The following is a 25393-nucleotide window of genomic DNA, read 5'->3' on the forward strand; positions in this document are numbered from 1 at the left end:
ATCCGCGCAGCGGCTTCAGAAGTGACAGCCACGTGTATCGCGGGGGACTAGGATGTTGGCGTGGGGGCGGGGTTGGAAGGGCGCCCGAGAGGTGAAGAAGGACCCGCGTACGCGTGCCCGGGCGCCGGCTGCCAGGCGACGCCGCCGGGAGCGAGTACGCTCCTGACGTCACTCGCCGTTCGTCCAATGAGCGGCGGCCAGAGGAAGGCGCCGTTCCGCTCCCTCCCGCCCCCGCTGCCGCCACCACAGCAGCAGCCTCCGGGAGCTTCTGAGGAGGCGCGGGCCGCCGCAGGCTGGGGCGCTGCAGTGCGCCGTCCGGAGCCCCTGGACGAGGCCCAGGGAGCCGCTCGCCCAGACCCCGCCGCCCGATGTCCTCAAGATGGAGGTAGGGGGGAGGGCGCCGTGAAGAAAGCCGCGCTGTGGGCGCGGGGGCCAGGGCGCGGGCGCTCCGGGCGGAGGCGGTGGCGGGATGGGGCTGCTGCTTATGATCCTGGCGTCCGCCGTGCTGGGCTCCTTACTCACGCTGCTCACCCAGTTCCTGCTGCTTTACCGCAAACAGCCCGAGCCGCCGCCGGACGAGGCCGCCCGCGCGGCCGACGGCTTCCGCTACATCAAGCCGGTGCCGGACCTGGCCCTGAGAGAGTACCTTTATGGCGGCGGCGGGGCTGAGGAGCCCTCCGGCGGGCCACCCGAGGGCGGCCCGACTCCGGCCCCCGAGACCCCCGCCCCGCCGACGCGGGAGACCTGCTACTTCCTAAACGCCACCATCCTGTTCCTGTTCCGGGAGCTGCGGGACACCGCGCTGGCCCGCCGCTGGGTCACCAAGAAGATCAAGGTGGAGTTCGAGGAGCTGCTGCAGACCAAGACGGCCGGGCGCCTGCTGGAGGGGCTGAGCCTGCGGGACGTGTTCCTGGGCGAGGCCGTGCCCTTCATCAAGACCATCCGGCTCCTCCGGCCCGTGGTGCCCTCGGCCACCGGGGAGCCCGACGTTCCTGAGGGGGAGGCGCTGCCCGCCACCTCCCCCGAGGAGCTGGCCTTCGAGGCGGAGGTGGAGTACAGCGGGGGCTTCCACCTGGCCATCGACGTGGACTTGGTCTTCGGCAAGTCCGCCTACCTGTTCGTCAAGCTGTCCCGGGTGGTGGGGAGGCTGCGCTTCGTCCTCACCCGCGTGCCCTTCACCCACTGGTTCTTCTCCTTCGTGGAGGACCCGCTGATCGACTTCGAGGTGCGCTCCCAGTTCGAAGGGCGGCCCATGCCGCAGCTGACCTCCATCATCGTCAACCAGCTCAAGAAAGTCATCAAGCGCAAGCACACCCTCCCGAGTTACAAGATCAGGTGAGAGGGGCGTGGGGGGAAGGGTCGCCCGGCCACGGGGGCCTGGCTGCTGGGACCCCGGGCCTGGAGGCACGCTGCCGCCTGCGTGGGTGGGAAGGGCCACGACTGAATCCCAGTCCCTGCTTTCCAGGGCTCTTCCCAGCCCTGGACAGGGCCCTAGATACAGGCAGGTAGTGCCTACGTTCTTTGCTTCCGAAGGGCCTTAATGGGAGCTAGAAACCTCTTCGTGTGTTCTTGGGCATCCAGGGTGCTGTCAGCATGGGTCGAAGCAGCATATTGAAGATGGAAGGGAAGTCCACCCTCCTCCCCGGGATGGCTCTGGGACTGTTGAGAAACTTCTATCCGTGGCTGCTGCATTGAGGGCAGCTTTGCTGCATCACCTTGGCCAGGTTGAGAAATTGTTCCTGGACACAAAGTACAGGCGTGAAGAGTGTGCTGGTAGCCCAGGGCTGTTGTGTTTTGCAACTGCAGGCCCGTTTTGCTGTGCTGCTTCGGCAACTTTCAGGGTAGAGGGAGTGTCTGTTGGAAAGGAATACTCTTCCACTGCAGATTGGTAACGAGTTGGGAGCCTGTGCGTGTTGTAATTCTCTGTACATTCTGTGTTAACGCCATCTGCCCTTTGGGGGTGGGTTCTATAGCACAGATGCAGACTGCCCCTCACGTTTCAGCTCTTCCTGGCTCTGAGTTCCTCCCACAGTACCCGAAATGGCCCTGCAGATAGTATTTTAAAGATTGGTAGTGATTTTAACTGTTTTAAAGTCTCCCTATATCTGGCGGTTTCTGTAGTATACTATTTTGATTAATGTACAAGGGTTTGGGTTGTTTTTTTTTAATATGGAAGTGGAAGGGGAAAGAAAGTTTTGTAGGGCTAGAGGCTTCATCCACTTTGGTCTGGGAAGGCTTGTCGGTGTTGAAAGGGTCATGTATGGCTATTTCTTACAAAACATGAATTTTTAATTTTACTTTCTGTCCTCCTTTAATTTTGTGTTCATTAAAATGTTTGACGCTTTTAGATTTTGTTCTTTCCTATAAAATTATGTAAATCTGGTATTTGCCTTACCTAGTTTCCTTTAGTGGAAGTTACATGTTTCTAGATCACTGATTTTCTACCACAGTTTCAAGCATCAGTGACCCAAATAATTCAGGAATATTTGATGTTTGGGTTTGGGGTGGAGTATTGACTTGTGTGATGTGGCAGATTTACCTTAGTAATCGTGTTTTGTTTACGCTAATATCACAGAGTGACGGCTTAAAACCATCAGGTGGCAGGAGAAATTTATAATGGAAATATTTCCATAGATTTGCAGAGGTGGTCATCCACTGTTTGATTTCCTGTTCTGTGAAGTAGAACATAACTTTATGAAACCTACTCTTTCAGCTCTGAAATATAAGTGACTAAATTATAAATGAGTTCTAGTGTTTAAGCAGTAAGGTGTTTATAGCAGTGTGTGGCTAAGAAAGTCATGAGAGAAAGTTGTTACAGATTTTGATAATTCTATCACAATTTCAATTCTGATGTTTTCTGGGTAACTTTCAGGTGATAAAACTTGACTAAGTTATTATTTGGGGGTTATTTGTAGGATAGCCAGTGGTAGTGAGGGTACATGTCATTTTGAGGTTTTTTTTTTAATGTAGACTTGGAATTCAGTTAAATCTGAAGGAAATTATGATTAGAAGTTATGGAGCCATTAATAGGTTTATTGCTTTGAAGGAACTTTATCATCTGTATCATTGAATAGCATCATCGTTTAAAATGTAGCAAAATTGCTTTTATTTACTGTATCCAAAGGAATTTTTAAAAACATAGCATGTGTGTGTTTGGTTATGTATGATATTTCAACTTTTAAACCTTAAGCATTAAATGATCACCTCCAGAAGTATACACACCTGTGCTCTTTATATTCGAAGGCATTTCAATGGTCAATCAGTAAATACTGTACAGAACATATCACTCAATCTGTAAATATTTATTGTACACCTGCTATGTGCTTATCATTGTTTTAGGTGCTGGGGTTTCAATACTGAACAGTCTCAGTCCTTATGGAGGTTGGAGTTTAGTGAGAATTGAATTAGCTGTACTTAATAAGATTTAAACTAGAATGTGATTGATGGGGTTGAAGTAACTAGGAAGCTGATTTTAGTTTAGTAAAAGAAAATGATAGAAGTGTGAGGATGAAAAGGGCTGCTTCAAGAAGTGTTGAGTTCTCTCATCTGTGTGTAGCTGTTCTGCCAGGAATATTTTAAAGTACTGATGTTGTGGTACAGATTCAAGTTTCAGCTAAGAGAATGAATTAAAATACATTTAAGATGTATCACAATTCTCATCATGAGAATTAAAGTAGCTATGGTTTATCCTTTTTTATAGATCAGGGGATAGTGCCCAGAGTAGTTAAATAACTTGCTTAAAATCACACAGCTGTCAAGTTCTGATAAAGTCAAGCTGCCCTTTTTCCTTAAACTCTGCTGTGTTGTTCTTAAGGATTTTTTTTTTTAAGTATGTCATCAAAATATGTGGGGGTAGCCTTCCAAATTAACTGAGAACTCTGAGTATGACTATAAAGCTTTTTTTTTTTCTTAAAAAAATTTTTTTTGGAAATTTTGAGAAACGATCCTTTTAAGGTTAAATCATAAGGTTAAACCTTTGGGTGCTGCCCCACTTAGCATTTCTTTTTTAATCCAGCAGATTTTATTTCTAAATAGAAGGTCTTGCTAGTTTATCCTTTTTAGCTATCTAATCTACTTAGAGCTAAAGCAGTAACGAAAATTGTATTGAGTCTTAGGATCTTTTGGCACTTGAAATTATTATAAAACAGAAATACCTTGCCAATTAACATCGTTGTCACTTTTTCCCCCTCTTCATTTGTTTTTTATTTTCATGTTGCTAAAGTAAAAGTGGCCCATCAGGACTACCCATTCTTGATGTCTCATAAAGAGATGAGAAGAGAGCTCAAATGATTGGTTGCTTTCTGGGGACCCAGCTGACAGACATTTACCCAACTAACACAGTTTGTAAAGCATTATAGTATTTTTAAATAAGTATACATTTTCTACATATTATAATTCTAATTTTATTAATTTTTACTAATATTCTGATTTCACCACCTCGGTGTTCATTGTTTTGATTTTTTCTTAAAATGTATACTTTAAAATAGTAAAAGCCATAGTTTTTAAAAAATTATTATTAGTCAAAAATTAGTCTTCAAGAGAGAAGGATTACCACCAGTGTTCTTGATTACACGGAGAATCCATCTTTAACATGAAATCTGAGTAATAGTCCTGAGGAGTTTAGGGTTTGGGAGTCTGACATTTGAGATTCTTACTGATGCTTCTGTTCCTTGGGTTATTATTGCTGTGTAGTTAGCAGTTGTTGCATACTGAAAGGCCAGATTCAGTTTGTAGGTACTTTGAATTTGGCCTGCACTGTGGTTTTCTTATTTCTTAATTGCCAACATTTAAAAATGGAAAATTTTGCATGATTTGGATTTCTGGCTTTTCTTAGGAAAATTTGGAAGATCTGGTAGCACTAGGCTTGCATTTGTCCTAGCAATAATAAGATGGAGAGATGGAGTCTAGTAGCAGCTGCCGGAACCTCACGTGTAGCTTGTAGTTCCCACCCACTTGCTACATTTACTGATGGTACTTGCCTGGCCTGGCAATATAAACTTGAGATGCTTACTAAATGAGGAGCGTTACTGTTGCTCTTCATCGAAAATGGGAAGAGTTAGTTAACAGCTGGATAGTAGAGGGTGATAATTTCTGTCCCTCTTTAAACATTATGTCTTCGAAGAGACTTTCACTGAGCAACTTTATTTTATAAAAGACATTATCATTATAATGTTGAATGTTAAAGAAAATCATTCTGTTAGAAATCTTTTAAAAATCCCTTGAAACATTTTTCGTTTCTCTGCAGTACAGTGATAGTAAGTAGACAGTGGCTGCTTTTACCTTGAGTTTGGTGGACTTTTGCTTTAGTGCAAGGTTTGGGTCATTAATTAACTATATATAAGTGTTTACTTCTCTGACTTACAAATGAGGGGGCATCTACTTATTGACACCATTTGAATTTAATGAATGAGTATGGAACAAATATTTGGGGGAAACTTCACTTTTCAGGTTCACGGAATGTCTTCTGAACATGACTGTTTTGTCATAACTGTTTTGTTCTTTTACTCTTGAAAATATTCCAATATGTATTTGTAGAAAACTTTCACATATTCTTAGTGACTGGAGATTGAGGAGGCGAGGACAGGACTGTATTTAGTTAGATAGGGTCTTTTAGCATCTTTATCTACATCTTCTCTAAATATACCATTAATTTCAGAGAACTAAATTAGGCTTGGTCTGGAAAGCCTCATACTCTATAATGTGGCTTGTAATTGTGTTATTTCTTCCTTGGTCTTCTGAGATGAGGAAGAAAAACATTTATTCTTAATGTTAATTATAACATTTTAAATTTTACTGATTATTTGAGGTAAGGATAGTAATTGATGTCTTCTTAAAAACTTTCAAAGTAAATTCTCTGAAAGCTGACAAAATCATTTGTAAAGTTAAGTGTATGTGCTGTGTTTATTCACTTACGCTTTCATACTTTTTTTTCTATATATAGACAACTTGTAAAAGGTATCTTTGCTTAGGCTGGAAAATACTTTAAAATAGCTGCTAAAATTCCTTAGTGATTGTAGGAATCATAGTTTTACTTACTAATGTTAGTTTTACTTACTAATGTTTACTTACTAATGTTAGTTACTTACTGTTTACTTTAGTAAGTAGGAATCATAGTTTTACTTACTAATGTTAGTTTTACTTACTAATGTTAGTTTTACTTACTAATGTTTACTTACTAATGTTAGTTACTTACTAATGTTAGTAGGAAATATAACTCACCTTTGATACTTTGGGAGAGTGGAGACAAGGACATTGGGGTATCACGCTAGCTGTTCTGGAGTAATGATGTAATGTATTTGCTAATTTTTTATCTATTATGCTTTTTCTTGTACTCCTGCTCAGATGAGTATCTCTATATAAATGGAATTGTAAGATCATTATCTTAGATAGTTGTCATTTTAAAAATAGACACTTATTTTCAGTAACTATTTCCTGAAGACTACCATACCTCCTGTTGTGTGAGAGTATGGTGATAAAAAAATGGTTAAAACAGAGTTCATGCTTTCAAGCTGGTTAGTCTTCCAGGGGAAAGCAATGAACAATTAAATTAAAGCTCATTATAATGACATTTGGATACATTTAAGACCTTCAGTTTTGTGAGAAACAGAGGAGAGATCAGTGTCTCTGCTAGGCAAATACTTGATTACTTTGTGTTGTATAATATTTTGTGGCCTTAGTTTCTTTGGTACACCTAAGTATGCTCCAGTTTAGTGTTGGTTTTAATAACTTCTTGCAAGTTGGGTTTTCTTAAGCTGTTTTGAATTATTATGATTTAGGCATTTAAAACACTTCAGATAGAAAATAATATATTGAAAATTAAATCTTTGCTCTAGAAATTTGATTTACGTATTGAAAGGAGAAGAGTAATTATGAGGAAACTGTTGGATTCTAATCTGTGGTGTACAGGTCTGTTGGCTTCTGGGAAAGCCCTACTTTGTTACTAGAAGTAGTAGCCAAAGCAGATCATTATAAAGTAGATTGCATTGGAGGAGCATGCCTGACCAAAAACTTAATATTGACTTATAAATATTACTAATTTATCATATGAGATAGAGGCACAGGTAATAAAATCAGTTTGCTAACTATATGCCAGGAAATGTGTGTGCAGTTCCATACACTTGCTATCTCTCTTAATAGTTAAAGGAACTGTGTAGGAGAGGTCGGTATCTCATTTTTACAAAGATGTGGAAACTTGAGACTGAGGGGCTTAGTGACTTTCTCAAAGTCCTTTAAAAAAAAAAAAATCCTGACAATAGCCAGGAGATGGAAACAACCTAAGTGTCCATCATCGGATGAATGGATAAAGAAGATGTGGCACATATATACAATGGCATATTACTCAGCCATAAAAGGAAACGAAATTGAGCTATTTGTAATGAGGTGGATAGACCTAGAGTCTGTCATACAGAGTGAAGTAAGTCAGAAAGAGAAAGACAAATACCGTATGCTAACACATATATATGGAATTTAAGAAAAAATGTCATGAAGAACCTAGGGGTAAGACAGGAATAAAGACACAGACCTACTGGAGAATGGACTTGAGGATATGGGGAGGGGGAAGGGTAAGCTGTGACAAAGCGAGAGAGTGGCATGGACATATATACACTACCAAACGTAAAACAGATAGCTAGTGGGAAGCAGCCACATAGCACAGGGAGATCGGCTCCGTGCTTTGTGACCACCTAGAGGGGTGGGATAAGGAGGGTGGGAGGGAGGGAGACGCAAGAGGGAAGAGATATGGGAACATATGTATAACTGATTCACTTTGTTATAAAGCAGGAACTAACACACCATTGTAAAGCAATTATGCTCCAATAAAGATGTAAAAATAATAATAAAAAAATAATAATAATAAAAATTTTAAAAAGTCCTGGACTCCCAAAGACATGCTGTGTTACTTCTGCAGAGATATATCAATGGTTACTCTGAATAAACCGGGAGTTTGCAAACAAGCTGGTGTTAGGCCCACAAATTAAGAATGGCTTTTACATTTTTTAACTTTACATTTAAAGTTGTTCAAAAAAAAGAGAGAGAGAAGAAGAAGAATGTGCAACAGACCATATGCACCCACGGATTCTAAAATATATCCTATCTGGCCCTTTATAAAAAATGGTTTGCTAATTCCTGCTCTAAACCCTTAAACAGAAAACCCTAAAAAACAAAAAAACTATGGTTAAGTGCATACAAAAAAGGAACGTGTACGCATATATGTTGAAAGGTACTTTTAAACCTTTTTTTGAGGGTCCTTTTTGGAAAGCTAATGAAAACTGTGGATACTCTGCAGAAAAATGCATAAACAGTTTAATTTCATGGAATTTTTAGTCCTCTGGAAACCTGTCTGGGGTCATTAACTCCCGGTTGCATAGTAAACACAGAGGGATACAACTTTCCATAAATATAACTAAAACTAACCTGCTAAAACAAATATTAAGCACTTAATACTTTTGCTGTCCTTCTTGTATGCCTTCAATGGCTCCAGCATTTCTATTCTTTTTTTTTTTTTTAATTTATTTATTTATTTATTTTTGGCTGTGTTGAGTCCTGCTTGATGCGCACAGGCTTTCTCTAGTTGCGGCGAGCGGGAGCTACTCTTCGTTGCAGTGCACAGGCTTTTCATTGAGTTGGCTTCTCTTGTTGTGCAGCAAGGCTCTAGAGCGCAGGCTCAGTAGTTGTGGCGCACGGGCTTAGTTGCGCCGCAGCATGTGGGATCTTCCCCAACCAGGGTTCGAACCTGTGTACCCTGCATTGGCAGGCGGATTCTTAATCACTACGCCACCAGGGAAGCCCCAGCTCAGGCATTTCTAAAAAACCTCTCACTATCCAAGAAAGTATAACCTGTCTCTTTTTTTTCTCTTAGTAAGATTCCCTATAGCAGGCTGAGACTTTCTGAATCAGTTGTTCAATACGAACAAGTTAGTTAGTTTCTACCACTAAATATCTACTTTAGAAGTTAAATACTGACCCAGCATTTCTTCCCTTCACATTCTCCGTTTCCTCAGAACAGTGTCACCAGGAAACAAGTGCCGTTAAATCCCTTTGTTCCTTTATAGAGTCATAGGACCTACCAACACTTTGGGCCTGGCATGAGAGCACTTCACACTTCATTGGAAAGTCATAAAGCAACTACTGGGTCATTAGCAGAAGTTTTACAGAGTAGTTTCGAAATCTCTCTTGCCAAATTGCTAGGACTCCCATAAAACCACATACTTACTATATTTGTACTAGGGAAAAATGAGGTGTAAGTGTTAAATATTTACCTTCAAATGAGTAGAACTGCAGGTGCTACATAGAGACTGGCAATACCATGGAATTATTTCATTCTTTTGGTTGAAGCTATAGGGAAGTACTTAAATTGTCTATTCCAGTAGATAGAGTTTTGAATTAACGTATACTTGCATTCAGCACTCTACCATGCAAAAAGGCCTTGGACAAAAGGCCTTATCTTCTCTTGGTCTCAGTTTCCAGATTTGTAAAATGGAAACGGAAATAATATCTATCTAATTGGAGATAATAAATGTCACATATGATACCTGCTGACTAAATGTACTCCTCTCCGTTTTAATTTCATTCCTCTGATATACTGAAGCATTAAGTTTGAGTTGTACACCCAGCTTTATGCTCAAACACACAAATACAAGCCTCTTATATGCTGAGGAGGTGCCTGTCTCTCCCTCTGTCCCTCCCTCTCCATCTTCCCCTCCCCATCTCCCCCTCCCTCTCCATCTCCCCATCCTTTTCTCCTTAATAATAAAGTGGAGAGTATAATATAAATGTGACCCTGAAAATTGGTTTGTAGGTGTAACATAGACATTTCTCCAGGCACTATGCATAGGTCTAAGTCATTTACTGATTTACTCCACTTTTGGCCATACCTTATTTTCTGTAACTCTTATATTCTATAACTCTTCCTCTCACTTACTCTTTTCTGGCCTTCTGGGTGTTCTCACACTCCAAGCTGCACCCATCACAAGGCCTTTGCTAGACCTTCTCCAAGAATGTTTTTCCCACAGATAGCCAAAGAGCTTACCCTTTCACTTTTTCAGTTCCTTGCTTCCATATCACTTTTTGACTATCCTATATAAAAAAGTACGCTAGCCTGTTAAACGCAGAATTTTTTTTTTTGCACAAACTTTTTACTGACTCTGTGTGTGTGTGTGTGTGTATTTCTGTGTGTATATACAGAAACTGCCCAAATCGTAAGTATACAGTTAATAAATTTTCACAGAATGAACTCAGCCTTCTAACTGAAGTCCTGGGATTTTGAAGTTAGTCTGTCTAAAGAATACCCGTTCACTGAATTTCTTTAAATAGAATGTATAGAACATATTAACCTTTTTTTTAATGGTTGAAGGTTGTTGTTATAAACACAGACTGATGATATATAACCCAGTTCTGATTGTAAAATCAGTATTGAAGAGGAATGCCTTCTCCCCTACACATACACAGGCACACACACACAGGCACGCACACGCACTCGAATGATGCTGATTGAGGTTTCCAACAGTTCACAGTGCTGACTTCAAGGTCTGTCAGGCACCTTACTGACACCATCTCTCCTCCTCTCATTCCCACACACAAAGACAAAACACAAATGTGTTTGCAGCCTTCTCTGGCACTCCAGAAGCCTTGGTTTTTAATTTCACATTCTTAGGAAAGTTCCAATATTGATAAACCGCAGATTATCATCCTTCCCTTGGACTGATATAGAATAACAATAAAACTTATTTTCACTGGTTTGGTGCATAATTACCAGTTTTCCTCAAACCAGCAGAATGCTTTAGAACATGTATTTCTTCTCTAATCAGCCCATTGGATCTTTATGCCCATAAATTCTTCATGTATTGTGGGAGAATGGGGCTGATGATATGGTAGGTGGATTACTGGAATGTCCATGCTTTGATTTGCATAACTTTGATAAAAAAAAAAAAGCTACACAATTTCCCACTCCCCAGCATAATTCTTCCTGATATGTACTTACAACAAAAATGCTGATTAGCAAGCATAGTAAAGATGTTTTAGTTGAGTTTATTCTTTTGTATTAAGTACCTGTTATGTGTACTTGTTTCGTTGGTGAGGTATGTGCCAGTTGAATAGGTATTTGTAACCTAAGTATGTTTAGAAATGGTGTTTCTGCCAGGATCAACTCCATATCCTCCTATATAATCTGCAATTATAAGTGACTATTGTTTTCTTTGCTGTAAAATCTTAAGTAACAATAATGGGGGAGATATTATTTCTGTTTAGTAGCTGGCTACAAGAATCTCTGTTTTGAAAAATGACTGTGTTGTTTTCTTAGTACAGCTGTTTCATGCAGACATCAGTATCTACCAAATAGTGCATCTGGTGTGGTGTGCGCACTCATTGTTCTTTTCACACAATAGCTTTTCATGCATATTAGATTATACTCATACTTATTACTAAGGATGAATGTGGTTGCTGACTACACAGTCTCGCTACCTTAGTTATTTGGTCAAGCAAGTAAATAATTCAAAGCTTTTAGTTCTGTGAAACTTGCTGAGGCTGAAGTTAAGAGCCATTCTTCCATAGCTAATTTCATTGTGATAATTATTTTTATAATACACTGAAAATTTTGTTTTGTTCTCACCATTATTAAGTACAATATTATTTTTGGAAAGTTTACGAAGATTATGTGTCATCTATTTTAATATTTGGAAAGGTTATTAGTTCTCAGTATTTAACTTTGGATTTTAATCAGAACTAGAATTGCAGACTCTTGACATGGGAAAAATTTAAGTAAATGTTTGTAGCAAAATATGATTGCTTTTGTTTACTGTTGCTGGAGTGGTAGATAGCACAGATTGAATTTAGTTCAGCTATTTTGAAATTAGTGAAGTGTAAGGAGAAAATTCATGACCATCTTAGTCTGTAGTAAAGCCCATGAATACAATTTATCTAAATTATAAGCCATTTTAGGGGTAAATTGCTTACTTAAAATATTTGAGTAGATTATTCAAACTATTTGAATTTTTTAGTACTATAGAGTTAGGATTTGGATTCATTCTGAGATTCATGCCAGTCAACAAGCATTTTAGACCAGAATCTGTGGTAATAATTGTTGGAGCCTCTGTGGTCTTAAGGTTTTTCTTGAAAGTAACTCAGCCTCTTGCCCTGAAATAGTAGGATTATGTGATGAGGAACATCTGTTTACTGCGGATTTCTTTATTTAGTGTATAGTTGGGTAAGTCATGTAACTTGTAATTTTTGATACTGAATGAAACAAAAATCTAAAGTTTTTAAAGTTCTTAGAGAAAAGAATGAGGTGGCATTATTATTCACTTCTCTGTTATTTCTGCATAGGTCTAATGTAGGAATTTCTCCTAAATGTGCAGGTACAAATCATCTTTATTTTCATTTAATAAGTTTGACTTTAGTTAGGTGATTGGGTTATGAACTAAGTGTAGCATAGATATGGATAATATTAAAAATCATTTATAGTTCAGAAAATGCTTTGCTACTTTTATTTGGATAGAGAAAATTGAGGGGAAAGCTGGACATTTATAACCCTAAAGTATTAACTTTTGCCTCATTTCTCTTGTTCAGATCTTTTGCTGTTTCTTACTTCATATCTGGAATGGAGTTTCTGTCTGTTCAATACAGCTAACTGACTTAAGACAGACCTCTGTGTTACATACTTCATCTTTCTTATCTTTGCATAGTAGGGAAGTGATAATTTTGGCATAAGATGTTTTCTTTCCCCCCATCCACTAGATTTCAGAAGAGATTCAGTTTACTCAGTAATTGTTTGATACCATCTTTGTCCAGGGCACAGTACACTGCAAAGAGAATTAGTGCAATGAGGGAATAAATAAAACAGTCCTTCCTTCCTTCAAGATTTTTTTTAATCTAGTGTGAGAAACAGTGTACTTAAAGTAAAATAACGAGTTACAACTTGGAATTTAAGAAGATTTGCCATGACTAAGAGTTGTTACTAATGGTTTTCAAAGTATGGTTTGAGGACCCCTTTGGACTTTGAGAGCCTTACAGGGCAGTCTACCAAGTCAGAACTATTCTCATTATAATACAAACATGTTTTCACCTTTTTCACTGTCATTCTCTCATAAGTGTACAATGGAGTTTTCCAGGAGTTTCCTGATATGCGATGACATCATCACCCTGAAGGCTAATGGAATGTGAGCTTTTGTAGTCTTATGTTTAAAAGTATTATTTCTAGTTTCTAATGTGGCAAATATGGATTCATATAACCCATATAAACAACAGATTTTTGGAGTCCTTAATAATTTTTTAAAATGTATAGGGGCCCTGTGAACAGAATATTTGAGAACTGCTGGTCTAACCTGAAGTTTATTTATTTTTGGCCATATGTAAAGGAGATACCCCTATTGCCTCACTTTCTGAGTCAGCTTTAATGAATATTAAATACATACATTATTTTTTGTTGCTTTATAGTATTGCTTGTACATCTTGGTGTTGTAAGGAGCACAGGCTGGGTGGATGTGTTGCAGTTTTGACTGTACCATTTACTATGTGATCACAGAAAGCTATTACTTGAACTTCCTCATCCTTAGTTTTTTCATATGTAAAATAAGACTTATAATGCTGTACATTGTTATGAGTTACGAGAATCAAGGATGTCTATGAAATTATTATGTAATTTGTAAATGTGCTAGAGTCATGTAAAGTGGTAATTTTTATATTCCCTTATTCAAAGGCATGTATTGGAAAGCTGGTAGAGAGGAATAGAAGGAGTTGGGATTTGAGGACAGTTCTCATTGCTCTGCCCTTTTTTTTAGCTTTGTGAAAGCTGAGAGTTTCAATTTAATTGATCATAGGCTATGGTAAGAGACCTTCACATTGTAGGTTATGATGAACATAAAAAGATAGGCAATTTATTAGACATGGTCAAGAGAATTACTTTGGTTCCCTGAGCCACTCATCTCATTTGATACTTTATCTCTCTCCTGCATAGGAGATCAGTTAACATTGACTCATCTTTGAGTCACCAGCTATTGAGTTCTGTTATGAGGGACTTGCAGCCTCTATTATCACTCTTGTTCGACGTATATATAAAACCGCTTCAGAAAATTTTGAAGCATTTTAGATCTTGATCAGTCTGTGCAGAATTAGGAGTTTAGATAAAAGTGAACCTTTCATATTAGGTAGACGGCGTATGGATGAGCAGGTGGGAAAAGTTTCTTTGTAACAGTATTTGTTATCCTTGTTCGTTTTAGTTTCATTACCACTTAGGAGTACTTTTTTCTCCCTAGGAGTACAGAAATTAAAATCATTTTCCCAAGTATGAACTTTGTCAGCCTAGTGCACACCAAGGAATTCCATAAATAGAACAATTCTGCATGGGTTTCCTTAAGTCAGTTTCTTAATATATTCAGTTTAATATAAGCCTTAGTTAAAAAGCTTAATGACACGGAGGTATAAAGGTGATACCTAAGGTAGGAAAGCGCACTGGCTATTATTAACTTGTTTCCTTGCACTTGCAAGTTTATATCCTCACAAAGGACAACTAGTATAGTGACTGAAATCGTGGCCATGGGAAATCTGAAGTCCAAGGAAGACAAACAGCTATAACCTTGAACATCATATGTGGCGAATGCTGAGTCCTGATATGGTTCCTTGTGGAAGGGAAGAAGTTTGCTGTCTGACATGTCTCTAGGAGACCAGCCTTCAAATAAATAAATAGAAGCTTGATAGGAAATATTTCTAGAGCACTTCCCTGTGCCAGATGCTTTATGTGAACTTCCTTGTCTAATCCTTACAGTAACCCTAACATAGGTGCTAATTATTATCCTACTTTTACAGATGAAGAGACTGAGGCACTCAGAGTTGAAATAGCTTGCCCAAGGTCTCAAAGCTAATAAGTGTTGGACCTAAAATTCAAAACCAAGCCCTAACTAAATCCTGTGTCCTTAACACTGCTTTAAACTACCATGTCACAAAGAAGCTGAGAAGTGAGGGATGCTAAGTGCTTTAAATTATTTCATGTAATTCTTATAACAGCACTGTGAGGTTGGTGTAATTATTATCCTCCTTCTGCATATGAGGAAACTGAGGCTTAAAGGCAAGAGTTTGCTCCGGGTCATATTGCTACTAAGCAGCAGAATGGGATACGAAGCCAAGCTGTCTGGCTACAGAGTCTGATCTTACCACAGTTCTGTACTACCTGCCTGTTTCCCCTCCTCAGGCAACTCCCTATTTAGTTGGGAGGAGTGGGAGGTGTGGGAGAACTACAGAGAGACAGACATGTAAATGGGGTGATTAGTGGCATAACAGAAGTGTGTATAAAGTGCTTTTAGAACACAGATGGGGAAGCAATGACCAGATGGTGGGGGTGGGGGTAGGGGTGCTGGTTAGAGAGGAGGTGACTCTGAAGGAGAACTTGAATAGTGAAGAGGAGCTTACCGTGTGGGGCTAGTTATGGGATCAGAGTGATTAGCAGGCAGACATGTCTCTCAGGAGAAATAATGCGGCTGTGTTAACCTTGCTAAGTGTGGAGGAGCTTGGTGTATGAATTGTCTTTTTAATGTAATATCAGTTTAAATGTCTACGTAAAATAGATTTGAAATTTAGGTTCATGGTTTACGAATATAGAAAATTAAGAATGTTTCAAACTATTTGTACTTTGTTTTCTTTCTAGTTACGTGTAGTTTTGTATTAGTGTGCCATACTTTGCATAATAATGTGCACCATACAAGTTATGGCTAATAGAGGTTTGTGATGATATTTAAATGCAGCAGGAGAACTCATTATTTAAAGGACCACTGAGGTGCCTCTGAAGAACGTAAATGAAGACACATTTTGAAACGATCACTACTGATTTATCTAGTTTATATATTTGGTTTAGGAGATTTGGGAGCACACTTACGTTTGCTAGTTCCTAATGTGAGAGAGTCAAGACTGTCAGACTGAAAGGCAAAAACCACACGGGACTCCCAATTACCTAATTTATATCTACTTGTTGTACTCTCTTCCTTAGGCAGGATGTAGTGACGCTTGTATTCCTGACCATGAAATAAGACTGTAGTCTCTGAGTGCCTGACTTTGATTGGTCTCTCTATTCTTGAATACAGTAAACATATTTGTTGAAGGGATGAGGTGACATTTGAGCTGATTGTTAAGGAATAGTGTAGCTTTAGACATAGGAAGATGGGATGGAAGTTCAGTGTAGGTAGGAGAAATAGCAAAGGAACAGAATCAGGACACTGTATGATATCTTTAGGGATTCAGTAAGGAGCCAGTTTGATGAGACTCAAGCACAGAGAAGGAAGAAAACCAGGATTCGTGTACCTGTTACATGCTGGGAATTCTACGAGGTGCTTCACATGTATGAACTCCTAAATCTTTGTAATAATCCTGTGAGGTAGCGTTTTATTAAAGAAAATAAAAGGCACAGACTTTTGTTTTTGGTTAAGAAAATAGTCTTTTTGCGGGGGGGGGGGGGATCTGCAGCAGGGCAGAGCGCGGCCTCGGTTGCGGAGCAGAGCCGCAGGGTGGCGGCGGGAGCGCGGGGGGCACCGGAGGCTTTCGGCCCGAGAGGACTGGGGAAGTTCGCGCTGGCGGCAGTTCGAGCTGGCGGCATGGGGCGGTGACGCCGCACTGGCCTTCCGCTCCTGCCAGCTGGTTGAGAGCAGGCGGAGGAGGAGGAGGATGCACCTTTGCCAACGGCTTGCCTTCCTGGGCCGGCGCGCAGGCACCTTGCAGAACAAGGAGTAGCTTGCTGACTTTGAACGCGTGGCAAATATTTCAGAAAGCTTCAAGATCAAGGTGGAGAAAGGAACAGTTATTCTTCCAAATTCATCTGCTTCAGCTATTATTCTTATTGGGAATGGACAATGGAATGTTCTCTAGCTTTATCATGATCAAAAGCCTCCTTCTGTTTTGTATTTCCATGAACTTAGCCAGTCACTTTGGCTTTTCACAAATGCCAACCAGTTCTGTAAAAGATGAAACCAATGACAACATCACAGTATTCACCAGGATCTTGGATGGGCTCCTGGATGGCTACGACAGCAGACTGAGGCCTGGGCTCAGAGAGCGTAGTACTCAGGTGAGAACGGACATCTACGTCACCAACTTCGGCCCAGTGTCTGACACGGAAATGGAATGCACCATAGACATGTTTTTCTGACAAAGCTGGAAAGACGAAAGCCTTCAGTTTAAAGGTCCCATGCAGCGCCTGCCCCTCAACAACCTCCTTGCCAGCAAAGTCTGGACTCCAGACACCTTGCTCCACAATGGGAAGAAGTCCATCGCCCACAACATGACCACGCCCAACAAGCTGCTGCGGCTGGAGGATGGCACTCTGCTGTGCACCGTGCGCTTGACCATCTCGGCAGAGCGCCCAATGCAGCTTGACTTCCCGATGGAGGCCCATGCCTGCCCTCTGAGATTTGGCAGCTGTGCATATCCTAATTCCAAAGTTGTCTATGTCTGGACCAACGGCACAACCAAGTTGGTGGTGGTGGCAGAAGATGGCTCCAGGCTGAACCAATACCACCTGATGAGGCGGACAGTGGGCACAGAGAGCATCAGCACCAGCACAGGTGAATACACAATCATGACGGCTCATTTCCATCTGAAGAGGAAGACCGGGTACTTTGTCATTCTGACCTATCTCCCCTGCGTAATGACTGTGATCTTGTCTCAATTGTCCTTTTGGCTGAACCGAGAATCAGTCCCAGCCGGGACAGTGTTTGGGTTGACCACGGTGCTGACCATGACAACCCTCAGCATCAGTGCCCGGAACTCTCTGCCCGAAGTGGCTTATGCGAAGGCCATGGACTGGTTCATAGCCGTGTGCTACACTTTTGTGTTCTCTGCGCTGATCGAGTTTGCCACCGTCAACTATTTCACAAAGACAGGCCCAGCCTGGGACGGCCAAAAAGCCTTGGAAGCAGCCAAGATCAAGAAAAAGGAGTGTGAACTTACACTAAATAAATCAACAAATGCTTATACTACTGGAAAGATGACCCACCCCCCAAACATCGCAAAGGAGCAGACCCCTGCAGGGACCTCAAATGCCTCTTCAGCCTCAGTAAAACCTGAAGACAAGACTTCTGAAAACAAAAAGACTTACAACAGCATCAGCAAGAACGACAAAATGTCCCGAATTATATTCCCAGTCCTGTTTGGCACTTTCAGCCTAGTTTACTGGGCAACATATTTGAATAGGAAGCCAGTGATTAAAGGGGCTACCTCTCCAAAATGAGCTGCCATGCTCCCAAACTCCAAGACAGCCATACGTTCAGTGACGGGCACCAAGGAGAGGTTGAGCTTGGGAGACCTCCCTTATTTGGGCACTATCTTTCAGGAAATTTTTGCATGTTTAATAATATGTACAAATAATATTGCCTTGATGTTTCTATATATAATGTCAGATGTTTCAAAGATGTCACATTGACAAATCAAGCCACTTTCTGGAAAAACAGGAGACAATGGCTCTGACACTCAGATGCTCAGTATCTTACATTGATAGTTTACAAACAAGTATATTTTTAACTGTTCCAAGTATTACCTAACAATGTTTTTTATACTTTGAATGTCATTTCATACAAATTTTCCCAGCAAATAAATATTTTAGGAAATACTCCATGATTATTACTTGACCAACTCTCACAAGAAACAAATATCACAAAGAGCACATTTTTCATTGAAAAAGAAACTGGGCATTTATATACAAAACTAATTACCTTTGATATTCTTACTGTTCTGAAATTAAAAGTACTGCATGATCTTATGCTAAGAAATAGAATAAACAAATATTTATGCAGACATTTAATAACAGAAATATATGGTACATTAGATTAACAGATACAGTGTTTCCCCAAGGAAAAATTTAACTGCTTAAAAAATATTTTTTGTGGGGGAGGTGGGAATGAAACTTACTTCTCTCCCTCCGACTCCCCCCACTAACTGAACAATGATCAAGAAAGAAAAGATCTTAAAAAGTAGTGTGATGACAGTCTTGGCATTTAGCCTGAGCATCCACTGTCTGAAACATTGACCACACCTCACTGCAGCCAGTGTGTAGTGCTTCAGTGGCGAGAAATTGTAAATGAGTTATTGTCCATTTTATTTCCCTGTATGTTATTTCATGATTGACTTATTGCTTTAGCTTCTATATATGAATCTTAAATGTTCATTAAGAAATAAAAAATAAAAAAATAAAGGAAAATAGTCTTTTTTAAGAAGAGGAAACACAATTTTAGAAGTCATAAAATTCTAAGTAATCATTGAAAACCTGAACCAAGCCAGTGGGAAACACAGAAGAAAAGTAGAAGATATATGAAGCAATATGAAGCAATATGAAGTTGGGGAAATGGAGGTGGAACTGGTTGGCTGGAGAAAGGGGGAAGTAAAAGGTAACTTCAGGTTTCTTAGAGTCTATGAAATCAGTGGTGCCAGTGAAACAGAGGAGGAGCAAGTTGGAAGAAAAGGTGTTCCATTTACTTTTAAGCATAAATATATGGAATTTATAGAAGCAGTGAGAGCAAATAATGTTGCTAAGGAAAATATAGAAGAGAAAGGAAACAGGAAGAGAGAACCCAAGTTGTTTTAGTATACACAGCAAACTTCTAATTCTCCATTATGGGAAATTTCAAACTTAAGAGTTAAGAATTCAGTGAACCCCGTTATATGTAGCCAGACAATCATTAACTTGTGGCCACTTTTGATCATCTGTATCTTCCCACGCTCCCCTCCCTTGATTATTCTGAAACAAATCTCTAGGAGTTGGGACCATAATCTATGTTTGTATGATTCTAAATTTTGTGTTCTTTATACAACACCTTCCCTCCTTGACGAAGCCTCATCCAACCTCTACCTGAATATTTTTAGAGATAGAAGGCATGCAGTGCATTGAGACAGTTGTGTCCTTTTTGACTGGCTCTAATTGTTAGAAAGTTTTCCCTTTTATTGAGTTGAAAACTCTAGCAGATTTATTATTTTGGCAAGGACACAAGAACCCATGCTGAAGTTAAGAGTAGATTTAGACTGCAGAATATTTTTATATTGGGTTTGTAGTAAACCCTTTTTCTCTAAAGATCAGTGTTTGCAAACGGTTTTACTGCTGCCATGTGATGGAGATGTCACCAGCTGGCATTCAGGGTGCTTATAGAACAGTCTTGAAGAAACATCTTGGAGCAAAAACATATTTTAGATGTTAAAAAAGAGTATCTCAGATCCACATATGAGAAGAAGGCTTGGCGTCTCTTGTAGGTGTAAAATTTTAAATATGTATTTTAAAAATGTTATCAGAGTAACACATATTTTTAAATTAAACATGTTTTTTCTTTTAAACTTTTACTGAAGTGTAACTCACTGCTTAAAAAGTACACTAACTGTAAAAATATAGTTCAATGAATTTTTACAAAATGAACAAAACAGCATTCAGAACAAGGAATAGAATTATTACCAGCATCCAGAAAGTCCCTCATATGCTACACTACCTTCCCTGCTCTGCCTAAGAGTAACTACTATCCTGACTTCTACCACCATTGCTCTGGGTGCGGAGCAGGGAGGTGCCTGTTTCTTAACTGTACATAAATTGAGCCATAGTGTTTACACTCATCGTTTTTCTAACTTCTTTGACTCAACAGTATGTTTGTGAGATTAATCCATGTTATTGTGTATTGATGTAGTTTGTTTATTTGCTGTGGCATCTTCCACATGTACCTCAATTTATCCCTTCTATTGTTGATGGACAGTTGGATATTGCTGTTATGAATATTCTTATACGTGTTTTTTGGTGTACATTTATGCATATTTCTATTGGATATCTAGGGTTGCTGGGTCATAGGTTAAGCATCTATCCCTGTGTAGCAGATAATTGCCACACAGTTTTCAAAGTAGTTATGGCACACTAGCAGTTTCACATCCTTTTCAACATTTGATATTATCTGTCTTTTCATTTGAGTTAATGTACATAATTTAAAAATCAAATATAACAGAAGGACTTAGAATTAAAATCAACAATTACTTCGCTAAAGCCTCTACTTTCCTTCCCTAGGTCACACTCTTCAGAAGCAGCCATAAGTACTATTTCTATTTTTAACAACTTTTAAGAGGCAGTGATTAATAACACAGGTTTTGAAGCCAGACTGCTTAGATTCTTTCCTTGGCTTCACTACTTACTAACTGTGTAACCTTGAGCAAGTTATTTAACCTGTGTCTCAATTTCCTCATCTACAAAATAGAGATTAATTATAGTACCTATCCCATAGAATTGTGAGAATTAATAAATATAATGACTTTCATTATGTGGTAAGTACTCAGTAAATGTTAGCTATAGTAATTAATTATGATGTTACCTATATTTTGCTCAACAAAGTCATACAGCTGTCTTGATTCAGCGACTTTAGATATTTTCTATTGATTGACTTCCTGCTAAGATAGATGAAGATTTAGCTAAGTGATATCCTCTCTCACCTTCCCTTCTGTCTTTTCCCAATCTAGTTATGTCACTATTTTCAATTCATTCATTGAACTACATCCTTATTTATATATAATAACATTTATGTTCTGTTCAGACTTAAATCTTCCTTTATTGAAATATTTATGTTATTGTTAGGTCTATACAATTTTTTTTTATTGCAGAGCTGCCTAATATGCAAGTTTATGCTTCCTTTTCTATATTCCAGTTTCAGAATCTTTGTGCCATTAAAGCACTATGGTCCTAGAGTCAAGTTTGAATTCTTTTTTATTCTCTTACCAAGTTGCCTTAACCAAATCTTCAAGATTTAATTGAAAAATGAACCTCTTCTCATGTCTTCTGCCTCTTCGATTCATTCCCTATTTCCTGGAGATCTCCTTCTTGGAGTTTTCATCACCTTCCCCAAATTGGACTTCTCTCTTGGTTTGCCAGACCTCTGTCATCTGGGTTTAGGACATCATTGCCTTCTTGACTTGGATCCAGTATTTTCTGGATCACTTTCTTCTTTCTTGCTTTAGGCCCTCATTTTGCTGGCATATATCTTCATGTAACTTTTTAATAAAGTATGCAGTCTGCAGCAAGGCTCTTTGCTCTCTCTGAACCTGTTGTGTGAAATGGGGAAATGATTTGCAATGTGCCTCACCATGTTATTGTGAGTGAGGATCAAGCACAGTAATATACGTGAAACCATGACCATCCTTGTCAGATAACTTCAGACCAGCTTTAGAGCATGTATTCCAGCAGAAAACAGGTCGGTAATCAAATCAGCCTCAGGAACCGGCTCCAGAGTTATGGGCAGAGTTATGAGTTCTTTTATGGGCAAATTGTATCCCCCAAAATGTTGAAGCCCTAACCCTCCATGTAACTGTATTTGAGGTTATAGGACCTTTAAGGAGGTAACTTAAGTTAAATGAGGTCGTAAGGATGGAGCTCTAATCCAGTAGGGCTGGTGCCCTTAAAAGAAAAGGAAGAGATACCAGGAGTATGTGTGCAGAGAAAAAAGTCATGAGAGGATACAGCAAGAAGGTGGTTGTCTGTAAGCAAGGAGAGAGGTTTTACCAGAAACCAGCCCTCTTGGCACCTTGATCTTAGACTTCCACTGTGAGAAAATAAGTTTCTGTTTTTTAAGCCACCCAGTCTGTGGTATTCTGTTGTGGCAGTGCTAGGAAACTAGGTTCCAATTTTGGCTCCAGTGTATAGCGTTTGTTAGACCTCTAGGACTGTTTCGTTTTGTACGGTGTGCTAATGCCTGGTTTGGGGGGATTAAGTGAGCAAATAAATGCTTTATACAGTCAGTACCTGGTATGGTAGCCATTCAGCAAATCTTTGTTTTTCATAAGCCTTAAAAGGGGCTTTAAGTTATTTTAATGGAGCTGTGTCATTTATGGTTTTGTTTCTTTAATCAGATAATTCTAACTAAACATTTACATACCAAAGCAATGACAAGAGCAATTATCTCTGGGTAACTGGGTTAAGTTTTTTTTAAAGTAGCTTTATTGAGATATAATTCATACTCCATATAATTCACCTATTTAAACCTACAATTCAGTGGTTTTTAGTACATTCACAGATATATTACATCTATCACCACAGTCATTTTAGAACATTTTTATCACCTCAAAAACAAAACCCCATACCCTCCACCCATCAACCTCCTAGCCCATCTACCACCCCCAACCCTAAGCAACCACTGATTACTTTCTGTCTCTATAGATTTCTCTATTCTGGATTTTCATATGAATGAAATCACATAATTTGTGGCTTGGGGGCTTACTAGCTACCTACCTCTATTTGGATATTTTTTCTGCTCTTCTCTGTCTTCTCCCCTCCCCTCCTGCTGGCACTCCCTTTATGTGTATGTTGGTATACTTAATGGTATCATTTCTCTAAGGCTCAGTTTATTTTTCTTCATTTTTTTCCTCTGTTCTTTGGCTTACATAACCTCTGTTGCCCTGTCTTTGAATTCACTACTTTTTTTTTCTTTTGACAGTTCGTATCTACTATTCAGAACCCTTTTTGTGAACTTCAAAATTGCATTGTACTTTTTTAAAAATTTTATTTATTTTTTGGCCACTTTGGGTCTTTGTTGCTGCACGCGGGCTTTCTCTAGTTGCGGTGAGCGGGTGCTACTTTTCGTTGTGGTGCGCAGACTTCTCATTGCGGTGGCTTCTCTTGTTGCAGAGCACGGGCTCTAGGCGCGCAGGCTTCAGTAGTTGTGGTGCACGGGCTCAGTAGTTGTGGTGCACGGGCTTAGTTGCTCCTTAGCATGTGGGATCTTCCCGGATCAGGGATCGAACCTGTGTCCCCTGCGTTGGCAGGTGGATTCTTAACCACTGTGCCCCAGGGAAGTCCCTATTGTATTTTTCAACTCCAGAATTTCCACTTGCTTTTTTAAAAAATTATTCTTATAGCTATTGATATTATATATTTGATGTGACATTGTCATAATACCGCCCTTTACTCCTTTAATCATGCTTTAAAAATTTTTTTGTGAACATGTTTGTAAGGGCTTATTTTGAAGTCTTTTTCTGTTAAGTCCAATACCTGGTCACTTTAACTGGCAGTTTGTGTTGACTGCTTTCTTTCTGCTTTAGGGATCATGCTTTCCTGTTTCTTTATATGCCTCATAATTTTTGTTGGAAACCAAATACTTTAGATAATATATTGTAGTAACTCTGGATACTGGTCCCCCTCTCCCAGGATTTATTATTTATTTATTTGTGTTTTAGTGATTTGCCTGGATTATTTTAGTGGAGTGTTAAATCTCTGACATTGTGCCTTTTGTTTTCAACAATGCCCTGGGACATTGTTCTACACACAAATCCAATCAAAGTGTGGGAACAGTTTAGGAGCTGTTTTATGTCCTGCCTTTCCCTCTCCTTCTCCCTCAGCAAAATCTTTGAGCCAGGGCTCTGGAGCTAGGGTTGGGGACAATGGCAAGCTTCTCTGTGAGTGACACCCCCACTCTAGCTGTTGGACCCTAGATGGAGGTGGGATGAGGGGTGGTAGCAGCCTGAGGTTCTCTTGGCTTGCCTCTCTTGGCGTAGAACCACTGTTTCATGAGCCAGGGCAAGGACTATCAAGGCCTCAGTATTCTTAGTGTGCTATGCCCAAGGTAGTCTCTGTTTCTCAAGTGGGAACTCAGTCAAAGGAAGGAGCTCCCAACTTCTTGACCGTTCTCTCCCAGAACTTAGCCTAATAATAGGTGGTCGAGGGCCAGATGAGAAACATTGATGCCCTGCACTTAACCAGGAAGAAGGCCCTCTGACAGGGTGCTGGGGAAGTGAGGCAGCCTGTGTTCTTCGCTTCAGCAGTCCAGAGTGGAATCTCTTCCCTGCTGAGCAATCTTGGCTCCAACACCACAGACTCTCACCTTTCTTACCATATTTCTGTAGGTTTTCTTGAATGGAAGTTTCTTGTTTGCCCTTAGGACCATTTCCAGAGGCTTTAATATTTGTTTTAATAATTTCACCAGCTTCACTGGGAACAGGTCAGTGGAGTGTCTCATGCTGTCATTATAAAAGTCCATCTTCCCAGGTTGGTTTTTAAAGTTTTCTACAAGAGGAAGTACAGATAGCTTGTAAAAGAAGGTTTGAGTGAGGGGAAAAGAAAGGGAACTTGAGTGCGAAAACAGTGACATTTTTAAGTTGATAGGTTCACAGGAGATATAGGCTAATGAAGGAAGGATTTTGTGGTATGATGGGAATATAAAAGGAAGGGATAGAAGTAGCCTACTTCATTGTTTGGATTCCTTTATGAGTTTGGGCTATTTAAAGACTTGGACTAAAAGTTTTGAAAACCAAGTGTTCTTGGTGAATGTGTGGTTTCTGTTTAGTAGCTTGCTGAACAAATAGCTTTTGTTTTGTTTTATTGACATATAGTTGATTTACAATGTTGTGTTAATTACTGCTGTACAGCAGAGTGACTCAGTTATACGCATAAACATTCTTTTCCATTATGGTTTATCAC

At 39.8% G+C, this 25393-nt stretch overlaps 2 protein-coding genes across 2 annotated transcripts in view; both read left to right on the top strand.

Moving 5' to 3' along the window:
* The first annotated feature begins 249 nt into the window (after positions 1-249).
* The window catches only part of PDZD8 (PDZ domain containing 8), a 97697-nt gene continuing 72553 nt past the window's right edge, over positions 250-25393 (top strand). The window contains exon 1 of the mRNA XM_079900789.1: positions 250-1335. Within this exon, the coding sequence (XP_079756915.1) occupies positions 470-1335 (866 nt within the window). The 5' untranslated portion in view covers positions 250-469. The remainder of the gene's footprint in view (positions 1336-25393) is intronic.
* On the top strand, positions 16449-18202 carry LOC307175577 (gamma-aminobutyric acid receptor subunit alpha-5-like; the record flags this gene model as incomplete). Its single annotated transcript, XM_079900790.1, is given in 2 exon segments — positions 16449-17119; positions 17123-18202. Coding segments are annotated over 2 exon segments (1380 nt in total). The 5' UTR covers positions 16449-16819.

Source organism: Stenella coeruleoalba (genome assembly GCF_951394435.1).
Source record: "Stenella coeruleoalba genome assembly, chromosome: 16".
NCBI classification, from domain to species: domain Eukaryota; kingdom Metazoa; phylum Chordata; class Mammalia; order Artiodactyla; family Delphinidae; genus Stenella; species Stenella coeruleoalba.